At 46.3% G+C, this 20,579-nt stretch overlaps 1 protein-coding gene across 1 annotated transcript; it reads left to right on the top strand.

The window, feature by feature from the left end:
* Positions 1-12,297: 12,297 nt before the first annotated feature.
* LOC119003301 (ubiquitin carboxyl-terminal hydrolase 17-like protein 6) lies at positions 12,298-18,514 on the top strand. The gene is given in 4 exon segments (XM_037069564.1): positions 12,298-12,309; positions 15,769-15,895; positions 17,189-17,409; positions 17,411-18,514. Coding segments are annotated over 4 exon segments (1,464 nt in total).
* The last annotated feature ends 2,065 nt before the right edge of the window (positions 18,515-20,579 follow it).

Raw genomic sequence — 20,579 nt, 5'->3', positions numbered from 1 at the left:
GGCTCCTGAGACAATCTTCACCAGGTGTCCCACCTGACAGCTCCTGCTGCAGGGCCAAGATTCTCTGGAAGACTGGGTCTTTGAATGAAGGGCTCGGTCTGCAATTCTGTCTTATGGGCAACCCCAAGGTCCACGGATTAATCTGCTGTCTATGCCTTCAGGAATGGGGTGTGGGCCCTTCTCGGACCTACAGAGATAAAGGGATACTTTTTATATCTCAGCAACTGCAGGGTCTCTGGAAGAGATTACTCGGAATTCAGGCGGAACCTGAAAACCAAATTCCATTATTTGTATCGGGAAAAGAGCTCGAAATTGGAGACACAGAGCTACAGGACGTTGACCTTGGACATCGGAGGTGGAAACTAGAGTTTCCACTTTCTCTCTCCCCTTGAGAGAGAAGCCATACCATCCCTTTTCCTCCACAGGACTCCGTAGTCCATTTTAATTCCTCTCCTCCCATCTATAAAGCTGTGGACCCCAGGAGCCGGGATCCACATCAACCTTCAATAAAAAAAGCATGGTGGTTCCAACATCAGCCTGGGATGAGCTCCAGACCATTGGCAGAAACCTAGAGGAATTCTAGATGCTCATGCCCAAGACCAAGTTCAAATACAGAATTTAGAATGCCCAGTTTACTCCCCATGTGAGATGTTAACACCTCCTGAACGGGTCGAATATTATTTTCAAACAGATCCGAATCAATGTAAGTTCCACAAGCATAATCAAAATTATCTTATTTTCCATGCTCTGGTCTTAAGCCTCCAAATATTCGAGAACGTAATAAATATTTAAAAATAATGATCAATCATTTGTAAATTAACAATATCCACCAATTTTTCCATTCTGTTCTCAGGGTTGGAGACAGAATAGCCAAAAGATATAAAATTGTGGTCAAGATGACATTCTGGTGTTCTCATGAAAACACAATGTAAAACAAACATCTTCCTTCTCAGCAGCGATGAGGGTCATGAGAGACTCGGTCCAGGCAACAGGGCTGGGACAGTGGCAGCAGTTCTGTGTCCCTGCTCCGTGTGTGAATCAATGGACACATACGCACATGTACACACTCACACTGGTTTCATGACTCAACCAAGGGCACCAGGTGGCTGATGCTCTCCAGCGTCACGTCTATGAACAGCTTCCTCTGGGACGTGTCCAGCTGGGCCCACTCTTCATGGGTAAAGTCCATAGCTATGTCCTTCAAGGTCACAGGTTCCTAAAAGACCATGAACACTTTGGGTTACACAGATCAGTTGCAGCCAGTGAACAGAAGAGCTGAGACTGCAGCACAGAGGAAATGAGGGGCAGCCGGGTATGTGGACAGATCAACCTGTGTTCAGGGTTCTACTCTCTTAACTGTCAGTGCTAAGCTGGTATCTGCCCTTCTGATACACCCACAGAAACATACACACACTGAGTTCCTGATAATATATTGTAAAGATGCCTCACCTGAACTGTGGTAAAATACAACTTGAGGGTTCTTCATTAAGCTGGTCATTAAACCACCTGTCTAATCACCTGAATGTCCAGCCAGGTGATTAGAAAATACTCACTTTAAAGTTTAAAACAAAATCTCTCCTTTCAATGAATTTCAAGTAACCCTATAGTTTCATCACAAACCTAACAATGACCATGATATGGTCCTTCTAGAACATGGCCATTGGTTGAAATTATTTTCCTGCATGAATTTCCAGTTCCTCATATTTAATCTGGTTTCAGTATGTGTTACGAGTGTTGAAAGACTCTGTATACTAAAGTAAAAAATATCTCTTGTCTAGCAAACCTCCATTAAACACAAAATATTATTAGATACATCATTAAAAAGTCAGAGACCCTTGAAAGTATCTCTAGCATCCCTCAGAACTGAACAAGTCTGCAAAATGTGATACCAGTAGGTGTGTCTGACTTACAGCTATAGGACTCAGGTGAGCATAGCAAACAAGAGGTGGAGAGCTTCAGCAGCACAGGCCAGGGCCCTCTGAGAAGCTGTGCTAAAGGACAGTCCCAGATGACTGTGCTGTGGGACAAGGGCGCCCTACTCCACTTTATCTGAGACCTCAAACAGCAGTTATCCCTGCTTCCTTTGTGGCTTTATTTTGTCTCCGTGCTAAAGGATAAAACAAGCCTTTTGATTGCCTTTGGTCTACTCAGTTTTTCAAATGATTACATAGGACCAACTTTTGCTCTACCTACTACACCCCTTCTCCTTTATATGTAGCACAATTAAGAAAATCCTATTCCCTACATATATACTGCTTTTTTTTTAACTAAGAGGTAAAAATGGGATGGGGCAAGTCAGAAAATGATAACTTCATTTATACTTAGACATTTTCAAAAGTGAAAATTCACTCTGGTGATTGGAAGAGGTTTAAAATTGGGGAAAATGCACTGATTCCTCCTTACTAACCCTCCCATGCTCCCCTCCACTGAGTGGTCCTCACTGTGGGTCTCCTAACCCTGATCACGCATGCACACGTGCTCACTCAGTGACCTCTCCACTGTCCTGTCACGCTCTGCTCCTCCTCCATCTCTGCCATTTGCCATCATCACCATCCTTTCAGCATCACAACCAGACACACGACTGATGTGTTAATGATTGGCCAGTGAGGCCATGACTGGCTGAGAGAAAGAAAACTTCTCTCATCTCTTCTGTGAATAAGCAAGCCTAGTGAAGCCTGGCATAAATTTGTGTGATGTTGGGAAGGAGATCCATTATAAATGAGTTCCTGACTCATGATCACTGTCCTACAGTTGTGGGAAAACTTATTGGGACGTCAGGTGCCTGAACTCCATGGGCTTGTACTTGGACTTCCCTGCCAGTAGGAAGAATTTGCCCATGTAATGGCCCTGGGGGTGACATTACAGTAGAAGGAACTGGTATCCCCTTCTCACCAGGAACTTCACGGTCAGTAGGCCAGCTGCCGGGTGTCCTTTTCTGGGTTCTCAGTCAGACATAGTCCAGGCACTAAGCAGGCAAGGCTGGGGACAGAAAAAGAAGCCGTGAGACCCCAGTCTGGGTTTCATTTCCAGTCGCGCCCATCACAAGGTCCCAGTGCTCACCAGGGTTTGTCTCCTGCTCCCAACCTGATGATCTGTAACCAGGGCTGCACTCTGGGAATAACAGGCAGAAGTCTCTACTGTCCAAGGTCAATTGTAGTAGGACGGTAGCTGTGGTTGCTACAAAGAAGGTCAAAATACAGATATTTTACAAGTAAGAATTTCATGAGTACTAAATTTCCTATGTTAATGAGCTTACAACATCTACAAGTATTCAATCTCTTTCCTTATTTCTGAGCACAGGAATCCTTGACTTACACCATATGTAAACTTTGGTTTTACCTGTGGGTAAACATTGTGGAATTTCTCAGGTGTCATTGTTCTTTTTTTTTTTTTGCACCAGCAGAGTTTTGTGCAAAAATCTCTTGTTGTGTTTTTATGTTTCAATTTGTACCCCAACCTCCATGGAGCTCTCTGGAGCCTCACCGCTTTCTGTCTCAAGTTCCTCACGGACCTGGATATCAAACTACTAAGAACCTATTTGATGATAGAGTTCATCCACTCACTGTTGTATTCCACTTGGCAGGATCAAATGCACCAATCCCCTCAGTTAAATCTATCAAATCCCACCACGGAAAGAAAGAAAAAACAAACACGAGTCATAGAGTAACGTTATGTATGCCCTCACTCCTGTCAGACAAGGGTGCCCAGAATACAGGATGGCTGGACTTTATGAGGAAATCTGGTTGGTCCATCTGGTAATTTGTCAAGTAGTAGCTGAAACCCTCAAATCAAGTCCTTATTATCTTCATTAGATACACATCCCTTTTTAATTACATATATACACATGCATATGTATATTCAAAAACATGCATATACATACATGTGTGAGAAATTACTTATGAACTTAATTTTCTTCTCTAACATAACAATAATTAAGTGTATTTTATGGACAAACAATAAAAATGCATCATAACCAAAGAATAATTAATTCATCCAGTTGTACCTGAGCCCCTGGGGGTAAAAAGTTAAACACGGATTAAATGTGACTGTGTATTTACAGCTTTACATATACTTGTTTATTAATTTCCACAGTATCAAAGCTAAAGATGGTTTTTGGCCAATTTACAAATGACAGGAACAGACGTTTCAAAAACGTTAGTAATATGACAAAGTTTTACAAGTAGACAGTAAAGTAGCTGTCATGGAATTTTATTCAGTCTGCACCTTGTGCTCAAAGTCTTTTAGGATGACACAGCACACCTAGGTCTTACTTGGAATTGTACATCTAAGGGAAGTGATCAGAAGAGTGCACTGTTAAAACAACATCTTCTTGCATCTTCACAAAACTACTCTTGACCTCCAGGTTCTCTACTGCATGGGAATACACCAGAGTACAGACCCCACTTGCCAAGCATAACCTGTCTTCTTTTTATTATCCTGATTAAGCTACATGTCCTCATTTCAACACACATTGACTAGGGTGGGCAACATTCCTGCATTATGGCACTGTATGTGACGGAGGGGTTAGAGAGGGAACAGTCCTGCTTGCTGGGCTCTCAGCTGGCTTTCAGTCACTTTCTCCACTACCCACAAGCAATTGATCCTTTCTGGTGCTGATTCCCAGGTGGCTGGTTTTGTATATGTTCTAGGACTCTGTGGGTCTCTCCAACAAACTCTTCTGTGAGACTGGGAGTTTCTCCAGCAACCTCAGACCCCACCGTTTTTCTTTTTCATTCAGAGAATTTGAAGCTCAGTTTCCATGTACTGGAACCCTGGGTTGCGCGGTCTGTATTGCTCCCCAGTTGTTCCTCCCGGTTTCTCTGCATGAAAATGTAGGACTGCCTGGCCCACCAGATTCTGCCTTGCCAGAAATCGTTTCCACCCAAGCTGCCCATCTCGGCCCCTCCTACCAGTCTGGGTGTGTGTTTCTTCTTTAACTCCTTAGTTGTTGGACTTACATACAGTTCTATTTTCTGTGGGTTCTGTTTTTTTTTTTTTATTTGTTGTTATCTTTGTTTCAGTTGCCTGAGGAGGCACAGTGTATCTATCTAAACCATTATGGCCCAAAGTCCCGTAACGCTCTTTTAACAGACACATCTCTATATATTCACAGGTAATTGCTCTCATAATTTTGTATCTTGAAATAATAGTCTTCTCTGAAGAAATCTTCTCTCAAACTTTCATCCAATCAAACCAAAAGGTCAGTTAAGAGTTCCAATCAGATACAAATAATTACCCCAGATTAATCCGGGATATCCTAACTGCCCAATGCAGGGATTAAAACCTGCCTATCCCAGGGCAGGGCCCTATCTTGAATGCCCACACCCAAGCCTCGGGTGTAAGCTGACTGCCTACTGCTAGAACCTGACTTCAAAAAAACACTTATTGCAAGCACAGGACTCTAAGGTGAGACAATGAAGGCTCACCTGCTGAAATGGGATGAGTGACCTAAGAGACGTTGTGTAGCTCTGTCCCCTGCACCCTAGTACCACAGAGAGTCAGTATCCCCGCACTTACACCATCGTCAGTGCTGCCCTGGATTCTGTACCTCATATGTCAGAAAAACAGAGTGAATATTCTGTCTCCTGGGAAATTTGAATTTCCCATCTGACAGAAGAGGAGGCAGTTTCAACTGCAAAGTGACTGAGAGAAAAATATTTTCTCCTCTGACAGTCTCAAAACTTCACATCTCAAGAGCTAAACAGTTATTTTCAATAAATAAATTTGCCCCCCATTTTCTATTGATAATGAGTTTCCAATAAATGTGAAATGAATGTGTGGTTTTTAAGAATTTTACTTATTTTTAGAAAGTGGGGAAGGGAGAAAGAGAGGGAGAGAAACCTCAATGTGTGGTTGCCTCTCACACATCCCCACTGGGGACCTGGCCTGCAACCCAGGCATGTGCCCTGAGTGGGAATCCAACTAATGAACCTGTGGTTCACAGCTCATGCTCAATCCACTGAGCTACACCAGCCAGGGCTAATGTACTTGAACTATGTCCGAACTTGTCAGTTATGGCCCAGGACACTCGGTTTGTATAACAGCTCCCCACCAGCTCCCCCAGATCGCAGTGCTGTACCAACTACCTTGCATATGGACACTTGGATTAACCATTAGCATTCACAACACGAATTTTTTCGTCCTCTCTGTTCAGATTCACCATGCAAATGAAGAACCCTTACCCCACAGCCTAGACCTCCATCATCCTTAGTTGCTAGTGTCCCATTTCTCAGAGGGAGAGTCCAACGATGACAATGAAAGGAAACCCACCTGAAGTTGGCTAGGTACTTTGTCTGCCAGAGGAGTGTCAGAACCCTCAGCACTGGACCAGCTCCACCGCACACAGTGCTCCTTCTTCGAGCTGACAGGATACTGGGGCAGGTTCTGTTACCCCTGGTCTCATAGGCGGGCTGCAGTTCACGGGAGAACACAGAGCTATCAATCACATTTGCATTATCCCTTGCAGGAATGCGGGGGCTGCCCATCACATTAGCATAACACCCCCGGGGCAAGGCAGGTCCCTGAAGGACAGGTGTTGCGTCCATTAAGACACATTGAGGAAGGGAATCGTGAACCCCCCATTCGGGCACTTAGAGTGGCTTTCGCCCTTCACCCTTTGCAACCCTCTGTGCGGTCTGGGAAGCACATGCTTCCTGCTCAGAAGCTGCACCTCTCCTAAGACAAACAGCCCCGGGTCTACTGGCTGTCTGCTTTTGCATGGACCTTCGACCGCGGTGGGCTCTGTGAGATCGGACGTTGAGGGGCGCGCTGAGCCCAGAGTCCAATGTCATGGAGCCCGCCACACCGCGGGGACCCATCGCCTTCACCTGCTCCTGCCCGCCAGGCTGGCATCGGCCGCTCGCGGTCTGAGGACTAGCAACGCCTCCAACCTCCCCGCAGATCCTTTCTGTCCCCTGTCACTGCTGGCGTCCTTGCCCTGTCTCTGCAGGGCTGAGCAGGGAAATGCACCACACAGAAGTCTACAATTTCTCCCTTCGGACTGGCTGGTTTTACACTTTGCCTTGACACTCCAGTCCCTGGCCCTGCATAAACGGCCCCCAGGTGGACACGGGGAGCTCCCTGTCCCTGCCTGCGAGGATCTCTTCCTATGGATGGAAGGGTATGCACTCGGACCTGCTCACTCGTTGGCTGCTCCCATTGGTTGCCAAGTGATTCTTCTGCCTTCTCTTGCACTGGTCCCCTGGTCCTAGGTAGTTTGAGGCACTGGTATTGCATCTATTAAGACATGTTCAGGAAGCGAATCGTGAATCCCCACTTTCAGGCACTTTCTTTTTTATTCCCCTGACCATCGCATCCTCCAAAGCAGCTGGCAACCCCTGGGTCCCATTGGAGCCCACACAGGTGGGCACCTGCACTTCTGAATGGTGCGGGCAGAAGGGCGGTGGCTGGGTCTCATCATCTGTATGTATTTCACCTCATGTGCCTGGCTCCTTAACTTTATCTTTATCACTGATTTACCTGCTCCCAGGGTAACCCTGGTGGAAGCCCTGGAATGCGGACCCCTGCGGGATCCTCCGGTGGCACCACAGAAGCAGCCGGACACCAGCTGCTTGGGACTCCATCTGGCCACCTGCACAGAGCTGCCGGGTGTTTGCGGCGGTCCCCGCAATGGACTTAACTCTGGCTGGGCCACCCTGCGTCTTAACCAGGTGCTCTCAACTATTCTCGGGATCACCCTTCGGGTCCGGTTAACCGGGTCCTGTCTGAACAATAAGTCCCTCCTACCGCATACCGTTTTGGGTGAAAATCATTTATCTTCTCCTGTACTAGAAAGAAACTTCACAGCGGAGAGGCTCACCATTTTTATAAAACGAACTCTGTCTTCTCTTTTCTACTGTAAAAGAGATTCTAACAGATATGAGTTAAGTCCATTGGTTGGATGAGCAGTGACAGGAAGCCACTCTAAGTGCCCAAATGGGGGGATTCACGATTCCCTTCCTCAATGTGTCTTAATGGATGCAACACCAGCGCCTCAAACTCCCCACGACCAGGGGGCCGGAACAAGCGAAGGCGGGAAGAATCACTTGCCAACCAATGGGAGCAGCCGACGAGTGAGCAGGTCCCAGTGGGTTCACTTCCTTCCACAGGAACAGATTGGGACAGGCAGGGACAGGGAGCTCCTCCTGTGTACCCAGGGACCATTTACGCAGGGCCGGGGAATGGAGTGGCAAGGCAAAGTGCAAAACCAGCCAGTCCGAATGGACGGACAAATTGCAGGCTCCTGCATGGTGCATCTCCCGGCTCAGCTGTGTAGAGAGACCGCTAGGACGCTGGTGGCGACAGGGGACAGGCAGGGTCTGCCGGGAAGTGTGGAGGCACTGTTGGTACACAGACCACAAGGCGGGGGGGCATGCCCCCCATGCGGGCGGGAGCAGGTGAAGCTGATGGGGCCGCGGGGTGCCACGGGCTCCGTGCTATTGGACTCTGCGCTCACGCGGCCCTCGAGGTAAGATCTCACTGAGCCCACTGCGGTCTACCGTCCATGCAGAAGTAGACAGCGGGCAGGCCCAGGGTCTGTTTGTCTTAGGAGAGGTGCAGCTTCTGAGCAGGAAGCATGTGCTTCCCAGACCGCACAGAGGGTTGCAAAGGGCGAAGGGTGAAGCACCCAGCATCCCTAGGGGACCTGCCATGCCCCTGGGGGGTTTATGCTAATGTGATAGGTAGCTCCTGCATTCCTCCAAGGGATTATGCAAATGTGATTGATAGCTCTGTGTTCTCCCGTGAACTGCAGCCCGCCTATGAGACCAGGGGTAACAGAACCTGCCCCAGTATCCTGTCAGCTCGAAGAAGGAGCACTGTGTGCGGTGGAGCTGGTCCAGTGCTGAGGGTTCTGACACTCCTCTGGCAGACAAAGTACCTAGCCAACTTCAGGTGGGTTTCCTTTCATTGTCATTGTTGGACTCTCCCTCTGAGAAATGGGACACTAGCAACTAAGGATGATGGAGGTCTAGGCTGTGGGGTAAGGGTTCTTCATTTGCATGGTGAATCTGAACAGAGAGGACGAAAAAAATTCGTGTTGTGAATGCTAATGGTTAATCCAAGTGTCCATGTGCAAGGTAGTTGGTACAGCACTGTGATCTGGAGGAGCTGGTGGTGAGCTGTTATACAAACCGGGTGTCCTGGGCCATAACTGACAAGTTCCGACATAGTTCAAGCACATTAACCCTGGCTGGTGTAGCTCAGTGGATTGAGCATGGGCTGTGAACCAGAGGGTTGTTAGTGTGATTGCTAGTCAGGGCACATGCCTGGTTGCAGGCCAGGTCCCCAATGGGGGAGGCAACCACACATTAATGTTACTCTCCCTCTCTTTCTTCCTCCCTTCCCCTCTATCTATAAGTAAGTAAAATCCTAAAAAAACACACACACACACACATTCATTGCACATTTATTGGAAACTCATTATCAATAGAAAATGGAGGGCAAATTTATTTATTTAAAATAATTGTTTAGCTCTTCAGACATGAAGTTTGGGGACTATCAGAGGAGAAAATATTTTTCTCTCAGTCCCTTTGCAGGTGAAACTGCCTCCTCTTCTGTCAGATGGGAAATTCAAATTTCCCAGGAGACAGAATCTTCACTCTGCTTTTCTGACATATGAGGTATGGGATCTAGGGCAGCACTGATGATGGTGTAAGTGCGGGGACACTGACTCTCTGTTGTAGTAGGGTGCACGGGACAGAGCTACCCAAAGTCTCTTAGGTCGCTCATCCCATTTCAGCAGGCGAGCCTCCATTGTCTCACCTTAGAGTCCTGTGCTTGCAATAAGTATTTTTTTTTTTTGAGGTCGGTTCCTAGGAGTAGGTCGTCAGTTTACACCCGAGGCTTGGGTGTGAGCATTCAAGATAGGGCCCTGCCCTGGGGTAGACAGTCGGGTTTTAATCTCTTAATCCAGATGTTAGAACTTCCTGGATTAATCTGGGTCTAGACTTTTGTATCTGATTGGAACCCTTAACTGACCTTTTGGTTTGATTGGGCAAAAATTTGAGAGAAGATTTCTTCAGAGGAGATTATTATTTCAAGATAAAAAAATTATGAGAGCAATTGCCTGTGAATATATAGAGATGAGTCTGTTTAAAGAGAGTTACAGGACTTTCGGCCATGATGGAGTTTTAGATAGATACACTGTGCCTCCTCACTCAACTGAAAGAAGGTTAACAACAAATCAAAAAACCAAAAACAACAGAACTCACAGAAAATAGAACTGTATGTAAGTCCAACAACTAAGAAGTTAAAGAAGAAACACACACCCAGGCCGGTAGGAGAGGCAGAGATGGGCAGCTTGGGTGGAAACGATTTCTGGCAAGGCATAATCTGGTGGGCCAGGCAGTCCTACATTTTCATGCAGAGAAACCTGGAGGAACAACTGGGGAGCAATACAGACTGTGCAACCCAGGGTTCCAGTACATGGAAATAGAGCCTCAAATCCTCTGACTGAAAAAAAAAAAAAACAACAAAACGGTGGGGTCTGAGGTGGCTGGAGAAACTCCCAACCTCACAGGAGAGTTCGTTGGAGAGACCCACAGAGTCCTAGAACATACACAAACCCAGCCACCTGGGAATCAGCACCAGAAGGGCTCAATTGCTTGTGGGTAGTGGAGAAAGTGACTGAAAGCCAGCTGAGAGCCCAGCAAGCAGGACTGTTCCCTCTCTAACTCCTCCCCCACATACAGTGCCATAATGCAGGAATGTTGCCCCACCTTGATCAATGTGTTTTGAAATGAGGACGTGTAGCTTAAACAGGACACTAAAGAGGACACAGGTTATGATTGAGAAGTGGGATCTGTACTCTGGCAGGGTCCCATGCAGAACTTGGACATCAGGAATAGTTTTATGACAATGCAGGAAGACATTGTTTTAACAGAGCACTTCTTCTGATCACTTCCTTTAGAGGTACAATATTAAGTAAGACCTGGCTGCTCTGTGTCGCCCTAAGAGAGTTTGAGCACAGGGTGCAGACTGAGTAAAATTCCATGACAGCTATTTCACTTTCTACTCATAGAATGTGGTCATATTACTAATGTTTTTGGAACCTCTGCTTCTGCCATTTGTAAATTGTTCAAAAAGTATCTTTAGCTTCGATATTCTGGAAATTAATAAACAAATATATGTAAAGCTGTAAGTACACAGTCGCATTTAATCCATATTTAACTTTCCCCCGCCCCCGGAGGTCAGGTATAAACCAGTGAATTAATTATTCTTTTGTTATGATGCATTTTTATTGCTTGTCCATAAAATACATTTAATTATTGATATGTTAGAGGAAAAAAATTAAGCTCATCAGTACTTTCTCACACACGTATGTATATCCATGTATTTGAATAAACATATACATGCATATACATGAAATTAAAAAGGGACGTGTATCTAATGAAGATAAATAGGACTCGATTTGAGGGTTTCAGCTACTACTTGACAAATTACCAGATGGACCAACCAGATTTCCTCATAAAGTCCAGCCATCCTGTATTCTGGGCACCCTTGTCTGACAGGAGTGAGGGCATACATAACAGTGACTCTATGACTCATGTTTGTTTTTTCTTACGTTCTGAAGCTGCGATTTGATAGATTTAACTGAGGGGGTGGGCGCATTTGATCCCACCAAATGGAAAACAACAGCGAGTGGATTAACTGTACCCTCAAACAGATTGTTAGCAGTTTGGTATCCAGGTCCGTGAGGAACTTGAGACAGGAAGGGGCGAGGCTCCAAAGGGCTCCATGGAGGTTGGGGAACAAATTGAAACATGAAAACACAACAAGAGATTTTTGCACAAAACCACTGCTAGTGCAAAATTTAAAAAAAGAATAATGACACCTGAGAAATTCCACAGTGTTTACCCACAGGTGAAACCAAAGTCTACATATGGTGTGAGGAAGGGATTGCTGTGCTCAGAAATAAGGAAGGGAATTGAATACTTGTAGATGTCATACGCCCATTAACATAGGAAACTCAGTACTCATTAAGTTCTTACTTGTAAAATATCTGTATTTTGACCTTCTTTGTAGCAACCACAGCTACCGTCCTACTACAATTGACCTTGGACAGCAGAGACTTCTGCCTGTTATTCCCAGAGTGCAGCCCTGGTTACAGATCATCAGGCTGGGGGCAGGAGACAAACCCTGGTGAGCACTGGGACCTTGTGATGGGCGCGACTGGAAATGAAACCCAGACTGGGGTCTCATGGCTTCTTTTTCTGTCCCCAGCCTTGCCTGCTTAGTGCTTGGACTATTTGTGAGTGAGAACCCAGAGAAGGAAACCTGGCAGCTGGCCTACTGACCATGAAGTTCCTGGTGAGTAGGCGATGCCACCTCCTTCTGCTGTAATGTCACCCCCAGGGCCATTACATGGGCAAGTTCTTGCTACTGGCAGGAAAGTCCAAGTGCAAGCACACGGAATTCAGGCGCCTGACGTCCCAATAAGTTTTCCCACAACTGTAGGACAGTGAATCATGAGTCAGGAACTCATTTATAATGGATCTCCTTCCCAACATCACACAAATTTATGCCAGGCTTCACTAGGCTTGCTTATTCACAGAAGAGATGAGAGAAGTTTTCTTTCTCTCAGCCAGTCATGGCCTCACTGGCCAATCATTAACACATCAGTCGTGTGTCTGGTTGTGATGCTGAAAGGATGGTGATGATGGCAAATGGCAGAGATGGAGGAGGAGCAGAGCGTGACAGGCCAGTGGAGAGGTCACTGAGTGAGCACGTGTGCATGCGTGATCAGGATTAGGAGACCCACAGTGAAGACCACTCAGTGAAGAGGAGCAGGGGAGGGTTAGTAAGGAGGAATCAGTGCATTTTCCCTTGTTTTAAATCTCTTCTAATCACCAGAGTGAATTTTCACTTTTGAAAATTTCTAAGTATAACTGAAGTAATCATTTTCTTTCTTGTCCCATCCCATTTTTACCACTTGGTAAAAAAAAAAAAAAAAAGCAATACATGTGTAGGGAATAGGATTTTGTCTTTTTTAATTTAATTCTTGTTCAAGTACAGTTTTCTGTCTTATATTTCCAGCCCTGCCTTCCCCCCAGTGCTCCCCCCTCCCTCCCATTTCCACCCCCCACCTTAGTTATTGTCCATGTGTCCTTTATACTTGTTCATGTGAGTCCATCCCCTTTTCCCCTATGATTCTCTCCCCTCTCCCCTCTGGACCCTGTCAGCCTGTTCCGTATATGAGTGTCATTGGTCATAATTTGCTTGCTTGTTTGTTTTGTTGTTTAGATTCCTGTTAATGGTGATATCATATGGTATTTGTCTTTCACCACCTGGCTTATTTCGCTCAGCATAATGCTTTCCAGTTCCATCCATGATGTTGCAAAGGGTAGTAGTTCCTTCTTCCTTTCTGCAGCATAGAATTCCATTGTGTAAATGTACCATAGGTTTTTGATCCAGTCATTTACCGATGGGCATCTAGGTTGCTTCCAACTCTTGGCTATCGTGAATTGTGCTGCTATGAACATCGGGGAGCATAGGTTCTTTTGGATTGGCGTTTCAGGGTTCTTAGGATATACTGCTAATAGGGGAATTGCTGGGTCAAAAGGAATGTTCATTTTTAGTTTTCTTAGAAAATTCCATACTGTTTTCCATAGTCGTTGTATCAGTCTGCAATCCCACCAACAGTGAACTAGGGTCTCCTTTCCCCCACAACCTCTCCAGCACTTGTTGTTTGTTTCTTTGTTTATGATAGCCATTCTGACTGGTGTAAAGTGGTATCTCATTGTGGTTTTAACTTTCATCTCTCTGATAGCTAGCGATGTCAAGCATCTTTTCATGTGTCTCTGGATCCTCTGTATGTCCTCCTTGGAGAAATGTCTGTTCAAGTCCTTTGGCCATTTTTTAATTGGGTTGCTCGTCTTCTTTGAGTGGAGTCAAGTGAGTTCTTTGTATATTTTGGAGATTAAACCTTTGTCTGAGGTATCATTGGCAAATATGTTTTCCCAAGCTGTTGCTTCTCTTCTTATCTTGATACTGTTTGCCTTAGCCACGAAGAAGCTTTTAATTTTGATGAGATCCTATTTGTTTATTCTTTTCTTTATGTCCCTTGCTCTAGGGGATGTATCAGTAAAAATATTGCTGCGTGGAATATCTGAGATTTTCCTGCCAATGCTCTCCTCTATGGCTTTAATGGTTTCATGGCTTATATTTAAGTCTTTTAACCACCTTGAATTTATTTTGGCATATGGTGTAAGTTGGTGCTCGAGTTTCAATTTTTTTTGCATGTAGCTGTCCAGTTCTCCCAAAACCATTTTTTGAAAGGGCTAACTTCTTTCCATTTTATGGTCCTGCCCACTTTGTCGAATATTAATTGACTTTAGAGAGTTGGGTTTATTTTGGGGCTCTCTGTTCTATTCCATTGGTCTATGTGCCTGTTTTTATGCCAGTACCAGACTGTTCTGATTACAGTGGCCTTGTAATACAGTTTGATATCAGGTATTACGATCCCTCCTACTTTGTTCTTCATTCTCAAAATTGCAGTTGTTATTTGGGGTCTTTTATGGTTCCATACAAAGTTTTGAAGTGTTTGTTGTATGTCTATGAAATATGCCATTGGTACTTTAATAGGTATTGCATTGAATCTGTAAACAGTTTGGGGCAGTAAGGACATTTTAATGATGTTAATTCTTCCAATCCATGCACACGGTATATGTTTCCATTTGTTTGTGTCTTCCTTGATTTCTTTCTTCAGTGTTGTGTAGTTTTCTGCATACAGGTAATTTACCTCCTTGGTTAGGTTTGGGAATAGGATTTTCTTAATGGTGCTACGTATAGAGGAGAAGGGGTGTGGTAGGTAGAGCAAAAGTTGGGCCCTATGTAAATATTTGAAAAAGCGTGTAGACCAAAGGCAATCAAAATGCTTATTGTGTCCTTTAGCATGAAGACAAGATAAAGCCACAAAGAAAGCAGGAATAACTGCTGTTTGAGGTCTCAGATAAAGTGGAGCATGGGGGCCTCATTCCAGAGGACAGTCAGCTGGGACTGTCCTTCAGCACAGCCTCTGAGAGGGCCCTGGCCTGTGCTGCTGAAGCCCTCCACCTCTTGTTTGTTGTGCTCACCTGAGTCCTGTAGCTGTAAGTCAGACACACCTACTGGTATCACATTCTGCAGACTTGTTCACTTCTGAGGGATGCTAGAGACACTTTTAAGGTTCTCTGACATTTTAATGATGTATTGAATAATGTTTTGTGTTTAATGGAGGTTTGCTAGGCAAGAGATATTTTGTACCTGAGTACACTGAGTCTTTCAACACTCATAACAAGTACTGAAAACAGCTTATATATGAGGAACTAGAAATTCACCTAGGAAAATAATTACAACCAATGGTCATGTTTGAGAAGGACCACATCATGTTCATTGTTTGGTTTGTGATGAATCTACAGGATTACTTGAAATTCACCGAAAGGAGAGATTTTGTTTTAACCTTTAAGACTATTTTTTAATCACCTGTCTGGACATTCAGGTGATTAGACCAGATGGTCTAATGACCAGGTTACTGAAAAACCCTCAGGTTGTATTTTACCACAGTTCAGGTGAGGCGTCTTTACAACATATTGTCATGAACTCAGTGTGTGTATGTTTCTGTGAGTATATCAGAAGGGCCGATACCAGCTCAGCACTGACAGTTAAGTGAGTAGAACCCTGAACACAGGTTCATCTATCTACACACCCAGCTGCCCCTCATTACCTCAGCTTCTTCTGCTCACTGGCACCAATTGATCTGTGTGACATGAAATGTTCGTGGTCTTTTAGGAATCTGTGACCTTCGAGGACGTAGCTGTTTACTTTACCCATGAAGAGTGGGCCCAGCTGGACACGTCTCAGAGGAAGCTGTTCAGAGATGTGACGCTGGAGAGCATCAACCACCTGGTTTCCTTGGGTGAGTCATGAAACCTGTGTGAGTGTGTGTATGTGTGTATGTGTCCATTGATTCACACATCGAGCAGGGACACAGAACAGCTGCCACTGTCCCAGCCCTGTTGCTGGCCTGAGTCTCTCATGACCCTCATCACTACTCAGAGGGAAGATGTTTCTTTTACATTGTGTTTTCATGAGCACACCAGAATGTCATATTGACCACACTTTTTTCCCTATCTTTTGGCTATTCTGTCTCCAACCCTGAGAACAGAATAGGGAAATTGGTGGATATTGTTAATTTATAAATGATTGATCATTATTTTAAAATATTTATTACGTTCTCGAATATTTGGAGGCTTAAGACCAAAGCATGGAAAATAAGATAATTTTGGCCCTGGCTGGTGTAGCTCAGTGGATTGAGCACGGGCCTGCGAACCACACGATCGCGGTTTGATTCCCAGTCAGGGCACATGCCTGGGTTGTAGGCCAGTTCCCGGCAGGGGCCAGTTCCCAGCAGGCGACACACAGGAGGCAACCATACATTGAGATTTCTCTCCCTCTCTCCTTCCCTTCCCCTCTAAAGATAAATGAATAAAAAAATCTTAAAAAAAAAGAAAAGAAGATAATTTTGATTATTCTTGTGGAACTTATGTTGATTCGGTTTGGTTTGAAAGTAATATTTGACCCATTGTGGAGGTGTTAACATCTCACATGTGGAGAAAACTGGGCATTCTGAATTCTGTCTTTGAACTTCATCCTGGGCATGAGCACCTAGCAGTCATCCTTGTTTCTGCCATTGGTCTGCAGCTCTTCCCAGGCTAGGGGAGGAACCGCCATGTTTTCTCTTTTGAAGGTTGATGTGGATCCCGGCTCCTGGGGTCCACGGCTTTCTGGATGGGAGGAGAGCAATTAAAGTGGACTACTGAGTCCAAGTAGGAAACTCAAGTTTCCACCTCCGATGTCCAAGGCCAGCCTCCAATCTACCGCTCTTTTCCTGATAAAAATAACTGTATTTAGATTTCAGGTTCCACCTGAATTCTGCATAATCCCCTCTGAGACCCTGCAGTTGCTGAGAAATAAAAAGCATCCCTTTATCTCCATAGGTCCGAGAAGTGCCCACACCCCAACCCTGAAGGCACAGACAGCAGATTAGTCCGTGGACCTTGGGGTTGCCCCTAAGACTGAGTTGCAGCCCGAGCCCTTCATTCAAAGACCCAGTCTTCCAGAGAATCTTGGCTCTGCAGCAAGAGCTCTCAGGTAGGACGTCTGGTGAAGATTGTCTCAGGAGCCATGGAGGCTGCGTCTCCCCACCCAGCGGAAGAGGAACCCTATGGGGTCGGGGCTGGGCTTTGGAACCTGGTGAACACGTGCTACATGAATGCCACCCTGCAGTGCCTGACCCACACCCCGCCACTGGCCCGCTACCTGCTGTCCCAGCGGCAATCGGAGACCTGTCCCAAGCCGATGTCCTGCGTCCTGTGTGCCATGCAAGCTCACGTGACTCGGGCCCTCCTGCTTCCTGGAGACCCAATAGAGCCCCTCCGAGGAGCTGTTTGCTGGCTTCCACAGACTGCAGCAGGAAGATGCCCACAAGTATCTCATGTTCACCATGGACGCTATGGAGCAAGCCTGTCTGCGCGAGCTGGGGCAGCTGGCCAGGCCCTCCCCGGACACCACCCTGATCCGTCAGATCTTCGGAGGCTACTGGAGGTCTCAGATCAAGGGTCTCTGCTGCCACAGCGTGTCTGACACCCTGGACCCCTACCTGGACGTTGCCCTGGATATCCAGGGGGCTCAGAGTGTGGCGCAAGCCCTGGAACTGCTGGTGACGCCTGAAAAGCTAGATGGTGACAATTCCTATGCGTGTGGCGTCTGCCTGAAGAAGGTGCCTGCCTGCAGGACCTTGACTTTGCACGCTGCCTCGAAGGTACTTATCCTGGCGTTGAAACGTTTCTCGGCCTTCACAGGCAGCAAAACAGAGAAGGTGGTGCACTATCCTGAGCGCCTGGATGTGGGACAATACCTGTCTGAGCAGAACACAGGGCCCCTTGTGTATGAGCTCTATGCTGTGCTGGTCCATGCCGGGCAGGATTGTCACAAGGGACATTACTTCTGCTACGTCAAAGCTGCAGGCGGCCAGTGGTTCAAAATGAATGACGCTAAGGTGACCGCCTCTGCCACTTCTACTGCCCTGCGCCAACGTGCCTATGTCCTCTTTTACGTCCAGGAGGGTGAATTGGAAAGAGGCCGTGGCAGTGTGTCTGTGAGCGGGAATCCGAGGTGCCCCGGGAAGGAGCGTAAAGTCCTGGGATCAACACAGCAGGGCGCTGAGAGTCACTCCAGTGTCACAGGTCCTGGGTTGCAGAGTCCTGTGCAAGAGACTTCAGTCCAATACAGCACCTTGGAGGAGTGGAGACAGCTCCAGGAGCCATCCAGAACCAAGGCCAAATACAACCTCAGGAAAGTCGAATGTGTCTTACCGGCCAACTCGGTCATGATTCACCCACCCAGAGGCCTGTGTGGCATGCCCACGTGTCCTCCTGGACAGGAAAACTACCCACCCAATAGTCCAGGTGGGAGGAAAGCTAGGGCTCACAAGAGGAGGAAGAAGAGCACAAAGTCTCTGCGTGAGTTCCAGTGATCACCATGGCCCCATGGGCGCATCTGCCTGTCCAAGGGCATTGGACTGATAACCAGCTCTGAGGACTTTCCCATGGGCCCTGTGAGAAGTGTCCACAGTGGGGGAGGGACATATAATGTGATTTTTGCAAAGCGGGACACTTGTGAATAAATGAACTTACTTTCCAATAGTTGATTCAGAGTGTTTTGATCAGTATAGGGGAGGGAGTTTAGTTTAGTTTGTATTTTTCCTAAGGGATATGGTGGGTCCTGGATGTGGTGCCATGGGGGCCTGAGGGTGGGTGGATGTTGGCACTGGCTGGATTCTGCACCTGTGCTCCTCCAGCTGCCAGCATGGGGGATTGACAGTCGGCATGGCAACCTGAACGCCTAGACATGGCAGGTTTACAGCCTGCAAGTCCACATGAATGGCACGGAGGGCAGCTTCAGCTCCTGCCCCACTCACGGGAGAAGCAGCTGGAACCCTGGTTTCACTTGGGGGATGTCGCTAAAGGGGATCAGGGTGCATCTCCTGTGTTCCAATCACGGTGGATCTCACACATCCACTGCCATGGACACACCAGTGGAACATGTCAAGACCCAGTTCATGCGCCAATACGTAAAGTCCGGTCACACATTCACCTTCAGTCTCCTCGCACCTCTTCCTGACATTGCTGAGAATTTCTCTCCTCCTCAGCCAATGGGACAATCAGGTGACTGACAGAAGCATGACCCGGGTTAAGGGTTTACATGCTGGGAGTACATTAATCTACACCTAATATTTAAACTCCAAATTTTCTGTCAGTTTTGAGGAATGACATTTTTCTAAAGGAGGCAATCTTAGAAGGATTTCTTTTCTTTTTTCTGGACTAGACTCTGGGATCATTTTCATGGTGTTGGAAAGGTCAGGAGCTGGGCTAGTTTTAAGTCCTATGGGTCCAGGACTGCTCCCCGGGGGTGTGGGGTGGAGACTGCAGTGTCCTGGGAGAGGCACTGAGGCAATTGAATTTGGAAATTGAATTTAAACCCCCCTAAGTCAACGACAATGACTGAGTGAGGTGACTCCTTAGGTCCTTTCCTAGGAGTGCTTCATATACCATGATCAGAAACTTTCTACTTCATTCCCTGGTCCGTCGTGCCCTCCAAAGCAGCTCACCACCCCTGGCCCACACTGGCACCTGTCAGATGGGCATCTTCAGTGTTTGATAGTACGGGCACCTGGGCTGTGGCTGCATCTCATCCTCTGCATACATTTGACATCCGGGTGCCCCCTCCATTAAATTATCTTTACCTTTTGATTTATGTGCTCCCATGGTAATCCTGGTTCCAGTCTTGGAATGCTGGCCCTGCCCTGCAGAATCCTAACGTGGCCCCATGGAGACAGCTGGGATTTTCTACAGCTGCCTGGGGTTCCTTCTGGCCACCCCACCACCAGCAGCTGTCTGTCACTGCTGGTCCTACTAAGGGACATATCTCCTGCCTGGACACCCTGCGCCACAACCAGGTGTTACCGTCTACTCTGAGGATCACCCTCTGAGGCCTGGTTAACCGGGTCCTGTCTGAACGGTAAGTCCCTTTTACTGTGAGAATTATGCAGAGCTGCACACGCCTCTGGTCTAATTTACTGATTAATTGTTCCTTTGGCTCCTTTTTGTTACCCATGGACTCTGTTGCAATTTGGAATGTTATCAATAACGTTTCTGGTGAGAATTTTTCCTAATCTGAATACGTGTAACTACCAACCTTTTAATGTTCCGTATTTCAATTAGAGTGTTCCATACATTGTTTCTAAAACACTCTCCAAAGTCTTTCCTAATGGGCCATGATGAACTAGTTTATTGTTGTTTGTAGAGAGTGTTGTCAGTAATTATTTCTCATGTTATAGCGTATGTTACCTAAGAATGGTGGTATCCAAATTTACACTACTTATAGTAGTGCACAATACAGGGATTGACATTTTTGAAACTCACCCATTAATTGTAGTGGGTAAGTTTCACCTTCCCACCCATTCCCCTAGTGTGTAAAGTATATTTATTTTTTGAAGTTGGGTTATACATGTAGCTTTAGCTGCCTCCCTTTCTTCCTCA

The sequence above is a fragment of the Sturnira hondurensis genome, unplaced genomic scaffold (genome assembly GCF_014824575.4).
Source record: "Sturnira hondurensis isolate 20B ecotype Veracruz unplaced genomic scaffold, ASM1482457v3 Scaffold0018588, whole genome shotgun sequence".
Classification (NCBI taxonomy): Eukaryota; Metazoa; Chordata; class Mammalia; order Chiroptera; family Phyllostomidae; genus Sturnira; species Sturnira hondurensis.
Note: the sequence above shows the minus strand (reverse complement) of the source record. Positions and strands in the feature narration are given on the sequence as shown.